At 41.4% G+C, this 24387-nt stretch overlaps 1 protein-coding gene across 2 annotated transcripts in view; it reads right to left on the reverse strand.

Annotated features, from left to right (window-relative positions):
• The window catches only part of NET1 (neuroepithelial cell transforming 1), a 54006-nt gene that overhangs the window by 15049 nt on the left and 14570 nt on the right, over positions 1–24387 (reverse strand). The window contains exons 2-3 of one of the 2 annotated variants that reach the window (XM_027783698.2): positions 10125–10191; positions 4984–5043 (exon numbers count right to left, since the gene is read on the reverse strand). In XM_027783698.2, the coding sequence (XP_027639499.1) occupies positions 4984–5043; positions 10125–10191 (127 nt within the window). Of the gene's footprint in view, positions 1–4983; positions 5044–10124; positions 10192–24387 lie in introns of those variants that run through there. The other variant, XM_055808432.1, reaches the window with a different exon arrangement.

The raw sequence follows: 24387 nt of genomic DNA on the forward strand, positions 1-24387 counted from the left end.
CACAGTTAAAAATACGCAGTTGTTTAAGCGACATATGGCATCTGGCTAGTGCCAGGGGTTGCCAAGTGTGGCATGCAGGAATGTTCCCCCAACAGCTGAATATGTCCTTTAGCACCTGTGGCCAGGGTGGCCAGCACTCCTGTCTCTTCTTTTGGCAGTACTCAAGCAAATCATGTGAGATAATGGCAGGCACAGTTAATATAAAACCCTAGCAGGCCTGAATTGTGATTTTCAGCCTACCATCACTGGAAGAGAGTCATTACAGCACCCTCAATATCCTTGTAGTTCGACTCTGGCCATGTTACACAGCTCCAACCATCAGCCAGGCCACTTCAGGGTTGCTTTATTTTATACTTAACCCTGGAATAAGGCCGTTTGCAGCTGCTAACAAGAGCCAATGACAAAAGATCTCAGTTCTGCCACTGGCTGGAGAGGAGAAGACAAGAGCTGGTGCATTAACAGAGCCTGGAGGCAGAGGGATATTCCTCAGTGGGCAGTTTTCCCAGTTTTCACAGATCCTGGATGCCTCTAATGTGCTTGACATCTGGATTCAATTTCTTCAAAGAAAGAACCTGCGACATTTTAATCCCTTTGGCGGCTTGAAGTCTCGGGGAAAACGAAAGCATTCATTACATTCATAGCATATTCATTTTCATTGTTGTGCGTGTATGTTTTCAAATGCTATTTACCAGGAACTGAAGTCCACCTAAAAACTTTACAGCTATTCTTAATGTGGTATATATAGTGTAACATGCAGAACACTCAAGGACTAGAATAAAGGAGATCTTCACAGGCAATTGTCTTCTCCCATACATGTTCACATACCCAGGGCAGTCAGACCCCCTCTGCCGTACACGTAGTTGTTTACCATCCATGAGCTGTGTTTAACATTCCACTCCCAGATATTTATATTCAGAGCCAAATTCAGAGCAGTATTCTGGAAAATGAGCAAAAGTAGGCTATGATCCATCAAGAGACTATTGGGTCATCCAAAAAGTTTATGAGCCAGTCTGGAATCCAGCATTTATTTTGGATAATGGGAGGTCACTATAATTAGCTGCCATTCAATTCCATTATACAGTTACAAATAAAAAAACCCCACAACCCTCCAACAACCCCAAAACAAAAAAACAACCACCAACCAAAAAAGAAACCCACAACTCACAGTGCAGATGCATTTTCACTGAAATACAACCTGTGACATTCTGCAGACCTCTGTAGAAAACGAGTTACCTCAGCCATCCCTGAAGTGAACATTTGTGCGCTCAGGCCAGAAAAGCAATTTCCATCTTATGAATATGAATGCACAGCAGAAAACATGGACCGTCCAGATTGGTAATATTAAATACAACATCTACCCTAACAACAGAGTAATGGAGCGAGAAGCTACAGTTGACTTCAGCTCCCAACCTGCTCACGTGCCAAAAGTTGTTTTTCAGAGTTGCACTGTGTAGCCAATGTCAGAGATGTTCGTTTTGATCAAAGTCTATTTCCAAATACAAATTTGTAACTTATGCATGGGCACGTTCTTGCATGAATCAGACACGCCAATAAAATTCCCATGAAAGTCCTCTAGAGAGGTTATATCTTTGGGAGGGGGAAGGGAAGAGGGAAGGACTGTTTTTGTTGTTTCTTTAAAGCTTGTGGGTATATATTCTAAAGAAAGGAGTTACCGCTGCAGTTTTTTGCATTAGTGATGATCTTTAGGCTGTATTATCTCTGCCTGAAGCCAAGCTGCTTGTGAGGACTCTGACCATGGAAAGACACTCAATGGCGGCTTCAAGTGACCTCGACCATCATGAAGACAGACACACAAGGATTCTCTCTCTCCCTCCTTTTTCCCCCAAGTAACTTTTTACATAAAAAAAAAATAATTATCAGTGTTTATGTGCAGAATGTCACTATCATCTTTATTGTCATAGTCTCTCTCTGCTATCAAAACTAGTACAACTCTAGGGCTTGTTTGGGCTGAACTCCTATCCAGGCTGAGTCATATTCACAGAACTGGTCCCAAAAAGGTGAGTAAGGCTTCGAGGACACAGCATGGAGGTTCATGAAAAGCATCCTCACTAAGACTTCACTTCCTTTCTAAAATCCCTGTTCCTAAAGCCTTACAAGGACATCCCATAACCAACAGAAAACACAATCCAGACGAGACGTGATTCTTACACATTACTCAGCCTGGCTTCATTTTGCCTCTGGTAAAATGCACCATTGTATCTGTCTATTCCCTGTCACATACTGAAAAGTATTTATCTAGTTGCTAACAAACATAAAGACACACACACACCTTCAAAAAACACAGCACTGCTTCCTCCCATGAATCATTCAGCACCTTACATAACTGTGGGGGTAATATGGAACTGTTTCATATGTGATCACTTAACAAAAAGTTGGTCATAAACCTACCTGAAATGCAAAAATAAATCTCAGTTTTAAAACATAAAGATCTGCTTAACAAATTCCTGTCCTCAATTTCTTGTTTCTGTCCCTGCACTGCAATTCACTCTCCCTTCTGTCTTACCCAGACAATTATCAACAGCTCATGTTGTACTATGGCTCCAGACATGATCTGGGTAGAAAATACTTTCTTCCTTCCCAAAGGAGCATGTTTTGGTATAAGAGAAGGGGTGGGTCAGTGCTGAAGGAAGTGGAAGCTGTAACTATGGTCTCAGGTTGTAACTTCCCACTCATATTTTCGCAGTGTTTGGAGGGTTTTAAGCTGCATGTCAAATTAGAAGCTTAACAGACCTAACAGATCTGGCTTGTTTTTGCGCAGGACTCTGGGCAGCAAGGGGGAGGTTAACAAGCCAAAATAAACAAGAATAGCCAGGGCATTGTAGTCTATCTGGAGTGGCATGATATCCCCTGCCATTTTGCACACCATCTTCATGGTGTGTGGAATGATGATCTAGAATATGTGAGGTTTAAACATCATTAAAGGACTGCTCAACCTTTTCAGAAAGACAGGTGCACATCCAAAGTAAAGAAACCCTTCCCTCTATTTTAAAAACATGTATTGGGTAGGGTGCCAAGTCTGGGATACTAGGGTGCAGCTACCTGCTCCAAAGCAGTCATTTATGGGATTGCCATCTGCATGGCAGTTTTGTCAGCACAATTATGTCTAGTAGGAGTGTGAATGCAAAATGCTGGCCAAATCCCTTTATTGCAAGTATGGTGACAAAACAAGAGCTTGTTAGTTGAGAAATATTTGCTCAGGGAGATTGTGGAGCTGAAATAACAGTTATACTGTGGAGTTAGACATTTCTAGAGACAAACTCTGAAAAATCAGTTCCTATCTCTAAGATGGCGATAAAAAATATATGGTCTGACCATAACATTCTTAAATTATCTTCTCTTGTGACCTTATTTCATCAATTAAATAGATATATCTATGTCTGATGGAGCCAAATTTGAGGCTATTGATTCACCCTCATCAAATCTAGACAGGGCAAAGTATAATTTGTACTCCAGCATAAGTGCCCGATGAGACTCAGAAGTACTGGTGATGTGTTTTGAAAATCTGACTATAGATAGTTGACTGTGGTGCTTTTGAAACTTTTAATAACCTTGAGAGTTGGTATCAAAAAGCCTGAAACTTACAATCCAACCAGTACCGTTAATGTGTTTTAACAAGAATACTGGGGTGAATTGGGTGGATGTGGCTCAAACTCTCAAATGTTCAGGGGAGTCTGACCCTTTCAAAAGAACGAGTTAAAAAGTCAGGTTAAACAAAAGCTGGAGCCTGAACTTTGACTGTATTGGCCTAGGGATTTTGCTTTTTCCTTGGCAGATTTCTGTTAAAACTCTTAAAAGGTGCGTACACAAATTACTGTTGATATTTCAGTTTCACCTTGAAGTGACTGCTTTGTGGGAGAAACCCTAATTCTTGCAGTTTTGTCCGATACATAAAAAGGTAGTCCAATTAAAAAGATAAAAAGAGAAAAGAAAATCCTTTTCCCTGAGGGCAGGTTTCCTAGCCATAACACTCCCATCTGCATCAGAAAACCAGAAAGACCTCAGAAACAAAAGAAGCCCAAAACAGTAGGTTCAGAGACATCAGCACTTCTGTGCCACAGCCCTCTGCAGGTAATCTTTTTCGCTCTTTTCCCTCCCCTACTGGGAAATTACAGGGGTGTTCTTATCTGGAACAGGAGATATAGTCTAGAGAGCTCAAAGCCCAGAGTTAGCCTGTTAGACAGTACCATCGGTCATGGAAAGCATCCAGCAATAGCCAGGTTAAGTGAGGCTAATAAATAATGCACAAATGCAAAGTAAGTGACAACAACAGAGGATGTGCTGGTCATTAGGTCAAAGAGGAAATTCCCCACTAACAAATTACTTTGAATCCCAGTCTAATAAACTGTAAAACCCACTTAGTTAACTCAATAGCTACATTCCTAGGAAAAACCCTATTTCTCTTCCCCTCTTCAGAGACGTGTCCAACAGTGAGATCTTCAGGGCAGATGGGCAGTGGAAAGCACTTTTTTCTTTCAGAATACCAAGTCTGGATAGTCCTTGGAAAAAGATGCAATTCTGCACCTACCCACCCTAATTTTTGTAAGCTGCTTTAATCCATAGCTTTAAGAACAATTTACCACCCAGCCAGTTCAGCTTGTTTGCAATACAATGAAGTGCACTAACTAAAGTCAAACAAAGGCAACATTTGAAGGGGCTTTGCACAGTTTCACTTCCCGGCATTTGAAAATGCTTATGTTCTTGCTAACTATGGGTTACACACATTTATTTCACACAACATTAAACCTGTGACAGATTTAGGATTCACATGATTAAAACAGGAGATCACAAACAGCGTTACTGATATCACTAGCAGGACTCAGCCCACCCCAGAGGTGTATGCAAGAGCAAACACAGCTGCAGATGTCTTGCAAACACAGAAAGTATAGTACACCCCAGTAGAAGCCACTGTAGCTGACAAAGTAGATGACTGCACAATATTGTAGAGCAACGTGTTTTGATTACCTTAAAGTCAAGGCTGCAAAGACTGACTAGATCATCGTCTTTTGCTCGGCGCTTCCTCTTCTGTAAGAAATGAAACAAGAGTTATAGCTGTACACTCAATTTGCGTTCAGAAAGGCAGCTCTGGCTTTTTACAAAGCAGACTAGTGACATTTTCTTTCTTTACCCCCCCCCCCCCCAAATAACTGCAAAGAAACTAAAGGTTGAAAACAAATGCAAAGCATGTTTATGATATTTCATGAGTTTTGTCACCTGATCGATATCTCTAAATTACATGCTTATAAGCTTATTTCTCTGCACTCCCCTAATTGTGGTTGTGAGTAAAGGCTGAAGCAGGTAATCTCAGTAGCAAGACAGAATGCAGTGGCTACCATTGTGAAATTATTTGAGATTCATTTAGTTAAATGAAGCCATTTTTGTGGCTTCTGAGGTCAAGAGTCCAGCAATAAAGTTGGGCTTTCTGAATGATTTAGGTACTACAAGGGTCAGACTTGGAGATCATTAGGATCAGAGGCCTCTAGGGGACATCTGAAGATACCATGCCTAAATTCTTAGAACGTTTGCTCACCAGCATTGGTTAAGGGTCTGTGAGTGAGGGGATCTACAGATTTCACCCTGGAGGCAGTCCCAGCATAAAGCTATTTTGCATTAGGTTGGTTGTTCCTGCTCCTCAGCTACCTTCTAATAACTAAATATAATTTATTTAGGAGATTCTTACTGTGTATGAGGGATTTGTATTACAGTACACTTTCTTAAACAGCTTAATGTGAGGGCATTTTTGATCACCTATTTAATTCATTACTTTGGACATGGCTATAGACAGCTGTGGCTAAAGCACCCCTGCTAGGAATGCAATGAGCTAAAAGAATACATGCTTTTGTGGAAGATAGATGAAGCTTTTGGCTAGGGAGATCTCAGCTATTTTCCTTTCTGAAGAAGAGAACAAGCCAGTGGAACAATGATCAAAGACATCTGCACTGAGCTTCCTGATACCTCCCACTATTTCTGTACTATCTGTGCTCCTACGTTATTTTTTCATTGCCCAGATAATGGTAAACCAATTGCGGACTCATCCTGTTAGACTGTGCCAGCCTGCAGGTCACCTGGTCTGGAAAAAACATGGATCACAAGCATAAATTGTTTGGTCACCCATGAAACAAGTAGTTTATTTTCATCCTGTGTTTGACTGTTACCCTTCAACATTTCAAAATGAGTCAAGTTTATCCGCTTCCACTTCTTTAAGTACAAAGGAAAAAGAAACTATATTGTATTTTGATACTGGTCTACATGTTGTTTATCAGTTTAACAGACTAGGCATTGAACTAGGTGAAATGAGGAAAATACCCTCTCTGCAGCTGCAGAGGGAACTACTACTGCAAGTTCACTCTGAAGTTCAGCAGATTTCAGTTTTGTGCTCTACCAGTCCAGCAGCTTGACCCTCTGTCAGAAGCAAATATGTAATTCCTGTTTTCTTAGAATTTAATAATATATTCAAACAACTTAAAAGTTTCAGCTTTAAGAGGTTTGTCATCATTGTAAGTATATTTAAAATGTTTGAATACAACTCAAATTATTTTAAATGCTGACCAGCCTTCTTTTCATGGTTCCTTTGAAAATGTGGTGCTGTTGAGGGGATGTTCAGCTTCCCTGGAGGGTTCTCAGAAACCTATTGTTGGCTAGTCCTTTTGTATGACGTGTTTTTAGGCTTCAGTGTGTTTTCTGGTCTGTCAACACTATGTTGACTCTACCATTTAACTATTAAATACACACATGTAACGGTGGCATATTACAGAAATGTACTCACTAGTTTCTTATGTTTTGGTGCTGTGTTTTTTTCTCCTCAGCTATTCAAACTAGCTACAGAAGTGGATTCGAGTACAAAGTTCCCCAATGAGTTCAGTATTTCTGGGGTTTTTATGAATTTGCAAAGACAAGAAACTGACTCTGTCACGTAAGTCCCTTCACTGATAGACTTGCTAGCCACAGAGGAAAAAATTGTCATATGAGACATTATGACTTACCGTATTTATAGCATTGACACTGAATTAATGTCCCAGCACACTCCATACTTTTTGAACAGACCTTTGGCAGGCTTGAGAACACATGCAAATACAGACATTTGTGGTGAGGTTTTTTTTTTAGGTTTAGTAAAATATTCAGGGTTTGTTACTTATCAAACCCTGCAATAAAAGACTGCTATAACCACACCTTTTTAGTCTGCAGATTATTTTTCCCATATGTAAGTCAAGGATATTAGCATCTATTTAACAGAAGAAAACTTGCAATAAAGACAAAGACACCACGCCTTTTTGGTCTGAATATTATTTGTTCCTTATGTAGTTGAGTATATTAACTTCTTTAACATACAGCTCCAGACCAAAGCCCAGACACTAAGGGAAGGCCAAAGTTTTGTTTTTAAACTGGCTAGACTTATGCAATAAGTATTGCATTGGCTGGACCCCATTTCCTTTGCCCAATATAGTTTCATACAAAAACTTAGACATTTCACTGCAGAGCCAGCTGTGTCATTCCCATGTGGTGCCAGAACAGAAACAGATTCCAAGAAAACAGCCTCTTCAGACTGCACAAATCTGGGTGTTTAAAGCCACATGATAGAAAAGCAACTGCTATGGTACTGTTTTCTCACATTTTTGAGACGGTCACGATCAGAGATCTGATATGTTAACCTTCGCACGAAACTTATGTGGAAAAAGTTACTTCTACGAAAGTTATTAAACTGTAAAAACCGTGAGACCCGATTTAGGCTCTCAAAGAGGTATTGTAAAAGAGAAGCCTGAAAAATGCTAATCAGGAAGGGAAATCTAAATATTTTGTGACTTTTTTTTTTAGAATGACCTAAAAAACACCATGAGTATGAATGTTAATCACATTTCAAGGATTCCAATTAAAGCTCCAGAAATGCTTTTTAAGAAAGTACTGTTTTTCAATTTGAATACAATTCTAGTCAACTAGTTTTCTTCTCTCCTACTAAGTGCTTTTGCCTAAACCCAGGATATTTCATTCTTTAGGGATCAGTCTGTTTTTTGTGGCTTATTGCCCACCTGAAGTCATAAAACACCAATAAGGTTTCAGGTAAGGAATGTGCATCAGGACTGTTAAGACAACAAAGATCAAGTGCTTGTTTATCATAAACGAATCCTCCTCAACAAAAAGGAAGAAAGGAAATAGACCATGAGTAACGTTGTTTCCAGTCAGAAGCCACCCAGAGGATGTTTTAACCCAAACTGCATTAGTCTTCTCTTAGAGTTATGCAGAACGTGCACTGGTCCTCCTCTTCATACCCATCCCACTTCTGCAGGCATAAAAAAGACACTTGGCTTAGTTACCCAATTCCTCTGAGGCTCAGGCCAGGTACATTTTACAGACTTTTGGCCAAACAGCTGCACAAACTATGGTATGAAGAGATGCTGTTTGTGACTGGCATACAAGTACTTGGTGGTCAGTGGTCATGGGGAAAAAAAACCCTTGTGTGACACGCTTAATCCATCCAGCACATGAGACATGACACCAAGAAATGTAGAGTTCTTGCTTGCCTACAGGCTGCTGCCAAATACAGCGCTGTGGTCAATGTGTGTCAGCAGAATTACATTGGCAAAGCCTCTAAGCAGAGACCTGGTTCCCAGCCATGCAGTAAGGGTACATCTGCTGGGCAACTAAACTGCACAGCTATGCTTCTTTCTCTCCTCCTTTTTGCTTCTCTTCCAGTGTTGGGTGTATCAGTCCAAGACTAACTTCTAGTCACAGGAAAGCTTGAATCTCCAGAAAAGGGCTGGATTTCACCAGCTTTCACCAGATGCCCACCATCTGTAGCTGCAAACGAAGCTATTTGGGCTTGAAGGGAGAAGCGGAGGTGGACTAGGTTGATGAGGGACATGATGGAGAACTGCAGATAAGCAATTAAGTCCTTCCAAAATCAGTTCTTTCAGTTTTTTTCAGTCTGTCATGACAGACAATATGGTCTGTCTAAGAGCTGAACTGAATATGCACATAGCCAAATAAAAGCAGATTAAAAAACCACACAAAGAACAGGAATAACTTGAAACTAAATCAAAATATTTTTGTGTTGTTAGAGCACAATATTTTCAAATTTGAAAGAATATAATTTCTAGGGCTTTGTAATATTCAAATGTATATGTTTAATGTAGCTGTAGTCACCAGATGAAAGTTTCTAAAATTGAGCAAAAGAAAAATCTACAAGAGATTATGGTTTTGTTTAATCCATTCCCACACTGGACTGGTGTTCGTGCAGCCTCAAAATTGCACGTGGCTGCCCTTCAAGGCACTGCCAATGTGCCTGTCTAAATGGATGCTTTCACAAGAAGCTCCAGCTGATTTTAGATGGGATTTCCCTTATGAAAGGTAGTCCTCTCCTTTTCCCCACCTCCAGACACATTCTCATGCCTTAACTCGTGCCGACACAAGCATTCATACAGCTTGTGCAGTCAGCTGGATCAGCTCATCCAAAACTCTTTGTTTTCTTTTTGGTAAGGCAAGTTTTTCAGCTAGATCAGTTTGCTGGCCGAGGATGGAATCACCACTTCCAGGGGCAGTGGGGAGCAAATCAGCTTAGGTAGCTCATGAAAGCCAGCTTTAAGATGGTACAAGATCTATATACACAACACCAGGCACTATGCACCTACTTCAGCTGATTAATTGCCTGCAATTTGTGTGAAGAGGGACAGACTTCATGAAGCAGCAATTCAGAATAGAAACCCAGTGTAGGTCCTCTCTGGAGAGTGGTTCATCTTTACCAGCTCTAGAGGCTGGATGCGAACCACTGCTCTAGCAAGGGATGTATCTTAAAGGATGGAGAGAACAGAGTACAAGGCTTACAGCAGTAAGGCCATGCATTGCTGGCTTAGTTAGCAGGACTCTTGAAACATATCAGAAAGTAAGTTTATAAAGAAACCGTAGTTTCCAGGATATCCTACCTTCTCTTCACTCCTGTGTGCAAAAAGCACCCTCTAGCTAAAGCTCAGAAGCCTCAGTGGCTCAGAAAGTGTCTAGCCAGGCAGAGGGGAATGTGTTGATTTTCTTTCTCTTCCAGAGGGACCTTCACCTCTTGTATTCCTGCTCTTGTTTGCATGCTTTTGCAATATGCACTCCCCAGCTGTTTTACTCACCAGGGTGAAGTCCCAGTGTGGTCCTGGAGTCAGAAACGTGAAAGAGCTGCCTCGCCTCAGATGGTACCTGTGAGCAGAAAAAAAGAATAAGGTAAATAACTTAGAGGTTACTGTAGCAATTGATAAACTACATCTGTTTTCCACGGCTTTGATTGTATCATACATCTTCAGCTGCTAGCACAAAAGTTGCAAAGACAATGATGTAGCACACTCTTTGGGAAGGAAAGACCAAAAGGATTGCCAGTATTCCCCATCACAATTGCAGGTGTTAGCTTTTAAAACCTGGTTTACTACAATGAATGGCTCTGTACAACACAGGCAGGCAAAACCTCCACTGGGCCCTGCAGGCTGGTCTGAAGGAAAATCTCTTTTTGACCACAAACCTGCCAATCTGACCAAGAGGAAGGATAAAACAATAATAATAATAAAAAATAATAATAATGTGGCCTCATTTTCCAAGGTTAATAAAGCTGAAATGAAAGGAAGCAGCAAACTGCACCTTTGACAATGCAGACTTGCACTTTCCCGTAAAATTACAACCAGAAATTGAGTTGTGGTCTTTCATTAAGTTGTTCTCGATCCAAGAAAGTTAAACCACCAGAAAGCACTACACACAATAGATCGTTTGTATAATCCTTGCTCTTTGAACAATGCTAAACGAATTGCCTTATGCAAGTCATTTATTGTACTAGCACTGAGTTAAGCAAACAAGTTACGTTCCAACTTTCACTGTCTGGTGGACTTAAGGTATGTTTCCAGCAACAATTTTTTAAAGCTTATTCTGGCCGTAATATGGAGAAACATTATTGTCTGTCATTGGGTTTCTGCATGTAGAATTTTAGTTCCACATGGGCCACACACTTTTTTTTCAAAGGCAGCCAGCTGCATCACCTAATGGGGAGATTTCCCCCTTGCTGTCACAAACTCTGACAGAAAAGGCATCTCCTCACCAGCTGCACCTTTCTTCTTCATACTAAGATCCCACAGGATTATCAAAACCCTGGAAATAATATAGGAAAGCCAATCCTTCTGACTTTCAGAGGACTAGCACTCCAGCATGGCTCAGGCATTACTGAAAATTCATCTCACAATATTAGTAGAATTTAACATCAGCAGCTCTCTGTATCGAAGAGAAAAAGCATTTGTCTGTAAAAGGTTTGTGCAGGGTGCGGTGTTCTGAATTGGTATTTGGAAAATATAAATCAACCATCCAGAAATACTTTTGCACTTCTACCAGCCAGGGCACAGCAACGAGATAAATATTTTATGAAGTGTACCTTACTGGAAGCAAGATGTGAAGGAATAACAGGATCCTTTTGGTGATGAAGCAAACATTTTATGCAGCAGATGTAGATTGCTCAGGTGAGCTTATCAGTGCTTTTCCTCCAGAAATATATTTCTATGCTGTCCCTTTGCTTAGCATATGTCTGTTAATACACATGACACTGTATTTTACTTCAAACTCAAATGTAAGAAGAAATCTAAGAACTGCTGAATGCCTGAGCTGGTTCCGTGCTACTCTCTCTAGGAAGGACTTTGTCCAGGCAGTGGATTTTTTTTCTTGGAATGACCCAAGGAGATGACCCAAAACTGTTATGTGGCACCTGGTACCAAAAAGACAAGACCACAATGTGCAAGAAGGGCACATTCTTTTCATTCTGCACTCATGGTGAAGGAATGTGTCTGGTACACATAAAAAGCTGAAGCAGCCTTAGCAGAAAGTTACATACTTTGCTCTGGACAGGGAGTTAGAGCTGTTTGGACACCTCAGTAGGTCGCATGGAATAGGAGCAACCCTTCCCTGCATCTTCTGGGGTTGCTGAAGTCCCCTCAGGACCTGTTTAGTAGCATTTCACCTGCTCTAAGGGTTCAAGAAAGGTAGCTGCTATATAAGCAGTGAAGATAGTAAGCAAGCAGCATGTGTGGTGGAAAAACAGGAAGCATGAACGTTGTCATGGGCTTCAAAGTGGTTGGAATAGTAAATATGTCATTTATGTTATATATATATGTAGACTTAGATATCCGAATATATAGCTATCTAAAAATAAATATTTTTTTTAAAATAATATATATCATAAAATAAAATATTTTATTTTAAATATTAAATATAATAAAATAAATAAAAAATACAAATAAACTTGTTCAAATTACCATATGCATGAATTATAATTTATGTAAAATCAGAGGAAGCTGGTCCTCAGACCACATGACCTTCAGGTACCTTTGGATCAGCCAAAAATTTTAAATACAATCACTATGTCTGTGACACTGCTCCAGAAAGGAAAGTGGCATTTCCAAGAGCTGCATACCAGTACGCTGATCACTAGATGGAGAAGAAACTTCTAGAAGGGAACATTCTTTGGGATTTACAAGAGTACATACTGCTTCAGAAGTAAATCTGGGAATAAGCATCAGATTTCTTTGAAATTTAAAATAGAGCCATTTTTTTCACATGAGAAAGAAAAATCCTCACTGTTTAATCCCAACATCTAACCTGCTAGGCTGCTCAGACCAAAATTTATGAGCTTGATTAAATATTCCTTGACTTCAGATAGAAAAGCAAAGAGATAATTAATGGTCTGCAAACTGTGCCATGCACAGCTAGAAAGAGCTACTAGAATGGACTAAGCCTCAGTCTCTAAGGCAGGCATGAGCTTTCATGCTGGGAAGCAGAGGCACAATTTTATCCCAGGAACCTTGATCTTTGACAACAGAGGCAGCCAAATTGTGGCCTGGAAGCCACAGGCTTGCAAACTGTTCAGAGTATCTCCCAGTCATCCCAGTATGGATGTGGGCTGCTTGTAGCTGCTCCAGGTGCATTGTCTGAGGTCCTGGGTGCACCCTGAGTTGTGCCTCACTGCCCACAGGGAGCAATGGGACTGCAGGCACAAAGCTGCCGTTGAGTACAAGCATGAGTTTGTACTAGTGCACTCAGCTTCCAATGAAATGGAGATTTTACGTGGTATAATAAGAAAGTTTGGCTACAGCAATCTTTCAAAAAGCTCAGATTTAAAGGTATGGTACACCTATCACCATGTCCTCTTACGTTTACAGGTTTCAAGCAACCACTGTAGGCTTCCGTTTATTGCCCAAGTGTTTCATTCCTATTATACAGGCATTATAATAAGGTTTTTATCAAAGGAGTGTTTTATTTTGGCACACATGCTGTAAGGCAATTGTGGGATTGCCTATGCAGCATTTCACTTTCCCCTCTGCTGAAGCTGGGGTGGGACTCATATAGCCAAAAGTGTGAGAAGCCTCCCACTGGCCTCCCTGCTGTTCTTGAAAAAGGCTTTTCTTGGTGTCTCCTGGGAACCTACCTGGTGGTATCTTCCAAAACACAACCTATAGAGATGATCACACATGTATTAATCTCTCTACTGCTTCTGTTCAATATCAAGACTACATAGCCACTATTCTTCCATGAAAAGGAGAAATGATCACATATGACAGGCATTAACTTGGAAACCTCCGCATTTTAAAATGATTTGCAGGGGTGGGCGGTACAATAGGATTAAGGTTCAAAATTCTACAGGCACCTTTGTTTCCAGTTGTCCACAAGAGTTGGAGAGACATTTCTCCATCTCAGACTCCATCATCTAAACTTTCTTCCTTTTGTCACGCAGCTGTGGGGAGAAATGCAGCTAATCCCTTCCACAAAAGGTATGCAATATAGAAATATCTGCCCCAGTTAAAAAGTTCCTTTCAGTCTTCCAAACACCCAACACAGATCTTCCACAACAACAGAGCTTGTTATAGACCAGCTGTTGTTTCCTCCTTTTCATTTCTTCCTCTTCAATGGTCTAGTAAGAAGACTCAGTCCAGAGAAGAGGGCAAGGGAGAAATCAGAAACTGCTCTTTCTTCACATGCCCCCAACACAACATCGACAGTGTTTTGGGAGTAGGAATTCTCTTACTTGTTCTAGATCTTGGTATCACAGACATTTCCTGACCATGTTTTCTTAACAGGAATGAGCCTTTTGTGGTGTAAAGAGGTCTTACCGATCCTTCTTCCTTTTCAAGACATTAGCCAAGTATGGGGAGCTGAGATCTGCCAGGAACCATAAAGGAGTGGCAAATGGACAGATATCAAGGGAAGTGGACTCATGCTAAGTGGAAAAAAGACCTTTAGGGAAGTGGCCTCCCTCATCTCAAAGCTTCACCACATGACATCCCCGTGTCTCCTCCTGTCACTGCTTGCTAACTGAGCCTTGATGAGGTACCACTTAAGCAATGATCATGGGAATGATTACCAGCAGAACTGCTTGGGTTTTTTTCCTCTGCTAGAGCCTGCAAAAGCACAAAGCCAAATTTAGTCACCTGCATGACTACTACACATATTACATGCAAATGAATGACTCATGACTGTGGTGCTTGCACGGGTATCCCTTGCAAGGTCTGTCAAGAATCTGAAGACAGCACTGGTGAACTAAAGGTCAGTGATGACCTTAAGAGCAATCCTGGAAGTTTTATGAAATGCGTCTCACAACACAACATGAGAAAAAGCAGAGCTGTGTGATGGAGCACTGCACTGTTGGTCATTGCTCAAAACACCGTATGATTAATTGAAACAAGTTCAGAATAGCCTGGATGTAATGCTTTAGTACCTGAAGACAGCAGAATAAAGTATTGTGCTTGTGCCAGTAGTTGGATATAGTTAATTGCTGTGTTTACTGCAAAGCAGTTTCAAGAGCCCAGCCCTGTTGTGGGGACATCCACAGAGATCCCTGCTGTGTCACCCAAACGAAAAGATTAAATTTGTGTTCAGTCACTTCCTTGAAAAAGATTCTTCTTGATAGACTGTCTCCAGCATAATTTCCTTGTTTAAGACAGGATGAGCAGATATAGACCCTTTCCTTATCTTACCAGGCCCAAGACAAGCAGAAAGTGTTAATTATAGCTGGCTGATTCATGTAACTTTGAAACATATTTCAAAGTGATTAAGAACTTCAGGGTTATGAAGACAATTGCGTGAACACACAAAAGTAAGTTTCAAGATGTAAAATGTTGCAGCAACACGCTGGCAAAGCAGATCTTTCTAAACTAAGAGCAGAGGAAGGGCAATCTTCTTGAGATTGTGCAGAAAGAACAAACACTTCTGTTTTGGTACCCTCAGTTTACTTCAAGAAATGAATGTTCCAGGCTGTTCACCAGCAAATGAGGATACTGCCAGGCTTGCCAAGGGTATATCTTTGCAGAGCCTGTTAAAATAGAGATTGCCATACTGATGGTCCATACAGACATTAGCTTTGAAATATTTTTAACCTTAGAAGTGCACATTTAATTTGTAATTTCAAGTTTGTATTGCCCTGCAAATAGGTTTAGAAAAGCAGCTACCAACACTGAGGGAGGCAGGAGAAGTCCTGAACAAAAAACCTGTTCTGCAACATAGCAGGGAAGGAGATGGGGCCCCAATAATCTTAATAGAGGAAGTTTGGGCAATTTAGTAGATAACATATTGATTAAGGCAAGTGGGCAGGCTCAATTGTTTCACATTGAAGTCAGAATAAGGAAACAGTCATTGTTCACCACCTTCCTTAAATAAACATCAGGCTCCACTCACCAGCACAGGCAGCGTGGATGTAGCAATGGCAGTGAGCACCTGGCCAAATTTGTCCTCAGACTTTAAGGATTCCCTTCAGCGCTGGATACATTTTGAATTTCAGAGGGCAAGTGTAAACAGCAGTGAAAAAACACACCTAATCTTAAATCAATTTATCAAAAAGCAAATGTTTCTGTCAAACACTGCGTTGCTGCTTAATTTTTTTTTAATTGTTTGTCTTCACCAGAGACATTTTTTGCATTGACTTTTGCTGGGTTTTTTTGAGGAAGGAGGGGAAAAAGCAAGCCATAAGTAAGATTTTGGGGTCAATAAAAAACCAAAAGACATCCACAAAGGGCGTGCTAGAATACATTCCCATTAGACTAGAGGATAAAGCACAGAAGAGCTTCACTCATCAGGTTAGAGCAAGTTCCCATTAAAGTTATTTGAAACATTTTCCTCCCTTTTTACTGTAAATCCGCACAGCCTAGTCAGCATCATTTGACAGTCTGCACTCTTTTTTTACTTATTTTTGATGACTTATCCAGGAAACTGCAGAAATGCTTTGATCTGGCTGTTCTCTTAACTTTTTAAAGTTCCAAAATACATTCTTCAGACTGGGCAGCAGTTCTGTGTTTCCTTCCCCTCTGACTTCCAACCTCCTTTTTTTGTGTTTTCAGAGTAAGCTGTTCTTAAATATAAACCACTTGCACCAGTTAAGTAACAAGATGGTGAACATTACACCAACATGTACAGACTGAAAGTACATCTTTCCCAAAATGAGCAAGCCACACTGGTGAATCCTGTTTTGAATGACAAGAACAGAAAAGCTCACAAAGAGTCTTTTGAATTCTATTTTAAAGCTTTTCTACAGGGGCAAAACAAAGAGCCTCCGGATTTCCAACTTACTATAGTTAATATTTCCATTTCAACAATATCCAGAGGCCTTGGATAAGTATAAGAGGCCTCCCGAGCACTGTGCAAACAAACTCTGACTAAGGGCACTTACAGCAGTCCTTGCACGGTTCCTTATCTTGAAAAGCTGCAGGGTAAAAGCTTTACTTCAAGAAAAATCTATTGACAGACATTTTAAATATCTAAAAGCAAGACAGAAGAACTCAGTACTTCAATGACTGAGAGGAAAATGGTGCCAGTGAACTCCGCATGGAGTTCAAGTTTGCAGACTGCTTCTCTGTCATTAATGCTACCTCATTAATGCTACCACTGCCAGCAGCACACAAAAGGAAGTGGGATACTTACAGCCATAATTATATAGAGAGTAAAAGAATGACTGGTTGCTCTCTGGAAATGTGGTTTAGAAAGCTGCAATAACTTTCTGGCATCATCATCATCACGGTTTGCAACACTGGTGCAATTAGTAATTCTAGCAGTCTCAGCTTTCAAATAGCAAAGCCATGAAAACCCATGGCAGTAGAGTGATCAAAACACTTCAATCCACCTACCACTTGGAGAGGCCCAAGCAGTGCTACTGCTGAGCTGAGAACTTCTTGTACTTTTCAGACACTCTGGAATAGCCATTATTTTGTTCTATTATGTTGGAACAACCTCTGCTTCTAAAAGGAAGCGCTTTCAGACACTCTGGGCAGGTTTAAGTTATACAAAGAACATTAAATTTTTGTTTAAATAGTTTTATGAAGTTCAGCACAGACTGAATGGGAAAAGTAATTTTCCATTTTAGAAGTGTTTACTTCTCACAGGTATTAGTGGAATATTATAGCTATTTGTCTGAAGAAGCAATCAACAGCAGCACTGAACACAAGCAGATAAGCCCCAAGGAGATTAAACATGCACTGATATCCTCAAATAATCACACGCTTGACCTCTCCAGAGCTGCACATTAACAGTCTCTCCACAGCCAACACAGCAACATCTAGTTTCATCTGAGGATTGAAGTGATATCTTTTCACCACAGACTTCCCTTATGACCCAAGCATCTTCCTTCCAGATTGCCTTCACACTTCCCTCCCCAACTGGGTATCTGCTCCAAGTCAAATTCAGTAAACACTAAGCTCCCTAGCACTGTTGCTAAGGCTGGCAGCCAGAGCTTTCTGCAGGAGAAAGAGGAGGTCTTTTCAGTAGCACGTGGTCAAGTCTCCTCTCTTCCCCACCCTAAACCTTTTCCAACTGTTCAAATTACTTCAGTGCTTATGCTTAGCACACATTGGCATTTTTCAAAGGCTTCTGGTTGAATGATGTGCTCCAGCACACCAGCAACTGAGCACTGAAATCAAACAGATAACAACAGCCTTTTGTGAAGATTATTTTTAAGAATACCATTTCAGTGATTTAGTTTACAACATGACTGTGTAAACATTTATGCTGGCCAAACTGAGATGTAGCAAACATAAGCCTGGATAGGAAAACCTGAGGTCCACTTTGGTCACAAGCTAGCCTGCTGAGACAACTCTGCAGCTGCACAGACCATCTTCAACTGCCAACCTGATGGGAACACCGTAAACATCTCAGAGAACCTATACTGACGAGGAAACAAAGAAAACCTGGATGCCTGAAAGGGTCCATGAGTCCAGGCCATGCCCAAGCTGAAAGGACAGAAGCATCACCAGGCACGAGTGGAAACTGTGGTGCTCCGGAAGTATGATCCCTCTTTACAAGGCACAGGAGGGAGCTGCTGTCCCCATGGACTTAGCAGTTATGTCTTCCTGCCAGTGATGCCCCAGAGCATCACCCAGCTGTTCCCTCACCCAGGCATTTGCCCTTGCTGCCACCCATGCTTTGCTTTGGAAGATAGCAAGAGCTGACTCTCCTCCACTCAGCCTTATGGCACACAGGGGCACAGCTGAACAAAGACAGCTCCAGTTCTGCAAGCAGGTACTCTTGACTGCAAGCATGTAAGAGAGGATTATGGCAATAATCCATCACTGGGAAGAGAAAAACTTTATTCTGCTTTATTAAGAGAAAAATGAAAGCTGCTGACAGAACATCTTCTGGTACATGATTAAGCACATGCTGCGTGTAGTAATTCTGCCCACTTCACAGAGCTATTTGTACTCTCATTTACAGAGATATGATGTAAATGCTGAAGTGGAGAGGGGAGGAGGGCTGTAGGGAGAAGCAGTGCAGCTGCTGACAAAATATTTCGCTTGTCAGCAGCCATGCAAGCGCTCTCACTGCTGCAGGATCATCTCTAGCAGCAAAGCACAGCTCCCTGCGGCAGAGCTAATGCACCCCCAGCTCTTGAGCCACTGAGCTTCGTGCATCAGGCCCTTGTCAATCAGGTCTGTCGGCAGTGCACGACTTCTCACATGAATGATGAGCTAGAAGATAATCCTAACAATTAAAAACCAGGAACAGAAATAAAACCACACCAATACCACATGCCGAACCTTGTCTCCCCACTTCCTGCTGAATGTGTAGCCAGGCCATGGCTCATCTCATCTGTCAGCCCCCCGGATGGGAGGCAGTTGTCCAGGCTCCCCTGTCACTCCTGGAGAGAGGCTGACACCTCCAGCCAGGCATTTTAAGCTGGCTTGGTTACGCCCTTGAGGCGCCTCTCTTTCTGTATCAGCTATAAAGAAACCTTGTCTGCAGCTCAGATTTAAGCAATCAGCTTTTAGGTGACCTAAGTTAGGTGAAATTAATCTTCCATGCAATGCTTTGGAGATACCAGCTAAACTTCTAGTTAGAGCTCAGATGCAAGATTCATAAATACATTTTTGACTCACTTCATCATGTCATCCTAGCTGTACAGTTGATAGCAAGTACCTTTAAAGGCTTAGAGAAATCTTTAGTCAGGCTTTATTCTAAACAGTTCACATCCTCTTCCACAATTTTGGTCCCAAGGCCAGAAACTACCACTGTTAAAACAAACAGAAGCAGACTTTTTAATGCAGAGATGTTAGCTTAACGCGACCAGGTGATAATGCACAAGCATAAAAATCGCCACGAATAAACGTTTAGGTATCTGGACTGCAGTTCAAGGAAGAAAGAGAAAGGAAGAATACGTTGTAAACAATAGCCATGCTTACAGGAAAGCACTGTCTCATAGAGACCAGACTTGAAGATAAGGCTGTCTTCACAAGGCTGCTGTCTTTGGGTGCTTTAATGAACCACTGACCCTTCTGGATTAACTTTACGTGACTTTTTAATTCCCACAAAACCACGCTCTTGAAGGCTCCAAGTGAATAAACTTTTCGAACATTTCCAGGCAGGGAGCAAAAGGCTCCAAGTTCAGCTGAAACTAGCTGTATTTAAACATTACTGTTTCCACTTAGCGTCACCCTCATCAGCCCCTTCCCGTGCGATACCTATTTTGAACGCTCTCAGGGGAGAACAGTCTGGACAGAGGAATTCCAAGTGCCCAGAAGCCATGGGAGCGAGCTCTGCTGCCCAGCAGTCATGCCAGCTGTGGAAGACTGTGTCAGTTCAAATCCAAACAACTATTCTAGGTTCTTGTGGGAACCAAGCTTGATCCAATAAATATTAGAAGTTATCACAAGAGAACATTCAGGAAAACATACATTTCAGTGCTGACAAGCACAAACTTTTCTCCTTTTTAACTCTACACAGCTATGGAAACAGTCACTTCAACTGTGTGTTTTTCTTCTTCTGTGCAAACCGCTGCTGCAGCCCCTGTTATGAATGCAGTTAATGCTAGTTGTAGGGCTCAAGGGCTGGAACAGCAACTTAACATGGTGTAACAAATTACCACTGATCAGCTGAAGCACTGTAAGAGTCCACAGGCATTCCTGCAACCAGCAGCAAATGCGAGGTAGTAAGAGCAAGAGTTCAGTTAGGCTTGTGCTCATTGAAAGACAATCATCTTCTGCTGAGGCTGAACACATGCACGTAAAAGGTTATTGAAGACCAGCTGAAATGTGGTTGGTTGCTTGCTTGTACTAGCATAGCTTTTTTCTATTATACAGGGCTATACTGCAGCTCAAGGCTCTCCTACAACTGGAGGAGGTGGGGGAATTTGTAACAGCAGTGTTACTGCCACATGTGTATTTAAAGGAAGCCATCTTGCCCTTTGCTATAGCACCAGCACAGGGACTTATCACTAGAATAACATGCTTGTCATTATTTATGATTATGTTATGATTATTCATAACAAAAACAAACTCAGCCACAGGATGGCTTCAGCTTGAAATAATCTACACCAGCATTTTTCTTACTGCTCAAGGCAGTCCCTTAGAAGCCATAAAATACTGTGTGACTGGGGTCAGGGCAGGTTACATCCCTTTTCCTGCCCACTTTGGTGGAGGAGAGGCTTTCCTGGCTATGGCCTCACCATGAACACCCTGGGTAAACAACTGATCTGCAGGACTCCTTGCCAAAAGCTGCCCTGGATGCAAAGTCTGCATGGAATCAAGACAAGGCTAGATAAAGCCTTGGAAGAAATTTACTGGGGGCTACTAAGCAGACAACTTGAAAACTGGTGGAGACTGACACTGTACAGAAGAAAGGAGCATCATAATTGTCAGTCTTGTTCTTTCTTAGCCCTCAAATCATGGTTGGAAACAGCTCATTGGGTCAGAGAGATCCTTGTTCTGAACTAGCTCTTATGTTCTTAGGAAAGTTCACCTCCTTATCTTTGGCAGGGCTATAAAAAGATGCCCTGCATTGCTCTGCAGGTTGAAGGAGATTAACACTTAGCCCATGCAGGAAAAAAGTAGTAGGGGCAGGGTTAGATTTGGGCAGAGCAGAGTAAGCCAGCAGAAGCAGTCTAGGAACCATGGATAAAAAAACCTATGGAGTTACAGGAAAAACAGAAAAGGAGACAAGAGGAAAAAAAACCAACACCCAAGAAAATACCAAGGACTAAGGAGCTGGGCAGGAAATGGCTGCAGGGTGGAGCTGTATAATGTAATGTCTATACAATTTAAGGGTAAGATCGGAAGAGAAACAGGCCCTAGTAGGTGGGTGGTAAGGGAGCACTGAGTGACTTCATATTTTAAATATTTAAACAGTACAAGGACTTGAAGGTGTACTTTGCTCTTACAAAAGAGATTGTTTAATGCTTTTACTTTCTGAAGGCACAGTCCCTTTCATTCTTTTCTTACTAAATGTAAAAATAAGCAAACACATTTAATGCTGATATCTCAGGCAACTCTGCAAGCCAGTAACAGATCGACCTGTGCTAAGCTGACATTGGCCAGTAACCACCCCAGAAGAACTCATTTTCTCAAACAGGGTTTGCACTGTTCTATTAAATTCATTTAAGGCACTTAAACTAGTGCACCTTCTGTGCTTAGGCAAGATAACGGTTTCCTTTCACTGTGACTACCTTTCTTCACATGATTTTAACTTTGAACTGCCTTCTTTCCCCTGTGACTTTGGGGGCTTCAGATTCCTCAATGGGTTCCCTTTTCATTTCAGTCTTTCCCATTTCAGCCTTGCCCTTTCTGTGAAAGCTTCAGTAGTGGGTCTCAACTGAAGTTGTTCCAAATGGTAGGTATCTGTGCCTGAGTTAAGGTTGCACTCACAGAACCCCAACATAAAACCACATCAGTGTTTCTTGGTCCTCCATGCCCATCTGTATGTGTTCAGGACAATCTCATGAAGCTTCCTGCTGAAGCCCTACACTCTCTCCTGCTAGTGTGAAAGCAGCAGCAGAGTATTAGCCCTCAAATTATTTGGTTCAGGTCCTAGATGTCCATTTCCAGTTTGAGATACCTTCCATTCTCCTAATCTGGCCAATTTAGCTCGGTTTGCACATGGATGGCGGTAGAGATCAAGGTAAACCTCAGGCTAGAAGCCAAATTCTCCTTGTGTGGATGACAGTCTTGGATGTTATTTGGCTATCTGACCATAGAGGTTTTAGAAGCAGTAGCAGATAAGGAACAGAGCAAAGAAAGGCCTGCAAGGAAACGAAAGAGAGCTTGAAACTCAGACAAAACAATACAGATGAAGGATTAAGAAATCAGAGAAAATGTAGTTACTGCAGTAGACAAGGAACTGCTGCCTCCAGGGATAATTTTACGGAGGTTGGCAGGGAAAGGCAGCTGCTCAGAGGCCAAGGAAGACATATGAGCTAGCACTATGAGAAAGGGAGGAGAGTTCAGACACGAGTCTCTAATCTCTTTCCATGGGAGAAATATAAATACACCTGAAGTCTGTTTTCAAGTTTTAAACAAAGTAATAATGAAGTTTTATTAAAAGCATTATAACAATTTCCAGTTATTACAACAAACCACCCACCCACATACAAAAATCTCACAGTGCAAGGGAAAAATAGCACCTCTCTAGCAAGAACGTAGCATCTTTAAAAGAAGAGAAAGTCTGTTAGACGTGTTCACAGGAAACCCATTATTAAAAATCACTCAGCTGAACTAGTGGTTATTCATGTTCAAGAGAACATTCTTTGACAGTTAGTACAAAAATTACTTTTGTCTCTTCTAAAGATTATCCTGAAACAATTCTTTACACAAAGAAAATAGATTTAGGTTCCAGAACAATCTCAAATCTGCCCCCTCACGTGTAGGAATTAGTATTGCAACAGCCCACTGCATGCAACTACAAAGTACAGTAAGCTCGATGCAAAGAGATAACCACTAACAAATCAAAACGAATGTCAAAAACTGAGTAAGAGATACATTGTCAGCCGAAATAACAAGCAGCAACACAAAACATTACATATGTAAGCCTGGTTCAGAAAACATGGCTTGATACAACGATAAGGACTATTGCATTGACAACATTGTGTATCTCAACACTTCACCTATTACAGTGAACACCTTCTTTCCCAAGCATTGATACAGCATAAGTTAAAACACCAACTCATTTTACTGATATAAAACACCTTAGGGAAGGGGACATGACACTAACAGCAGCTGGCAGCCCTCTAGGTGGGCAAGCCAGAGGCCAGGCTGTGTTGTGGTTAATAGACTTTTTTCTGAAAGTCAGCACTTCTGCATTGGCATCGATGTCCTTACCTGCTGAGTTTGAAGCTGACCCCTCTGTAAAACAGCTATAACAAAGTCAGCTGCTCAGGCCCCCTGCTTCAAAAGATGACTGTATGAAGTGCAAACTCCCATGAAATGAACAGCAATGTCATTTTTGAAGGACTTTGAGTACAGGCCACTAATTAGTTAATGCTTTGTAGTGCTCTGGGTGATATTTTCCAGCCAGTATAAGGGCGTCATGAACACATCTGGCGTTAAAAAAAGTCACCCACAGGAATTAAATCACTTAGATTCACTGGAAAACCTTGCATCTAGAGGTTTAAACTAAGCCAAGCACTTTAACTGACTTTCTCACTGAGCAAGATACAAAAGCAGTTACAAAGTCATAAGACGTTTATGTATGCGGGGGAGGGAAATCAGCTTAATTTAACTTTGGCATCAGAGAGACCACAAAAGCTTATTGCATAAAGACTAACATATTCTGGGTTCTCAGAAATAAGTTTGGAACCACCCAGACAACTTTGCAGGAGAGCTTTTAAGTGAAGACACAGGTGATGAATGCTCCCAGCCCCGCTGTGTTCCTCGTTCAGCCCACCCACGTGCTAAGAGCCCAGGGCATCCAGGATGTGTTCACATGTTTTGGTTCCCTGCTCACTTTTCTCCCCCCAAATCACCTTTGAGCTGACCTGATTTAGGGAAGGGGCATGGTCAGCAGACAGTATGTTACAGAAGAAAGAAAAAGTCAGCCTGTGGTATTCAAGAAGTTATTTCCTTTCGTGCTGGGTGGGGAAGCACTAACCATTTGACTCAATAAAACGAAATTAAACCCAAATGTAGC

The sequence above is a fragment of the Falco peregrinus genome, chromosome 6, assembly GCF_023634155.1.
Source record: "Falco peregrinus isolate bFalPer1 chromosome 6, bFalPer1.pri, whole genome shotgun sequence".
NCBI classification, from domain to species: Eukaryota; Metazoa; Chordata; class Aves; order Falconiformes; family Falconidae; genus Falco; species Falco peregrinus.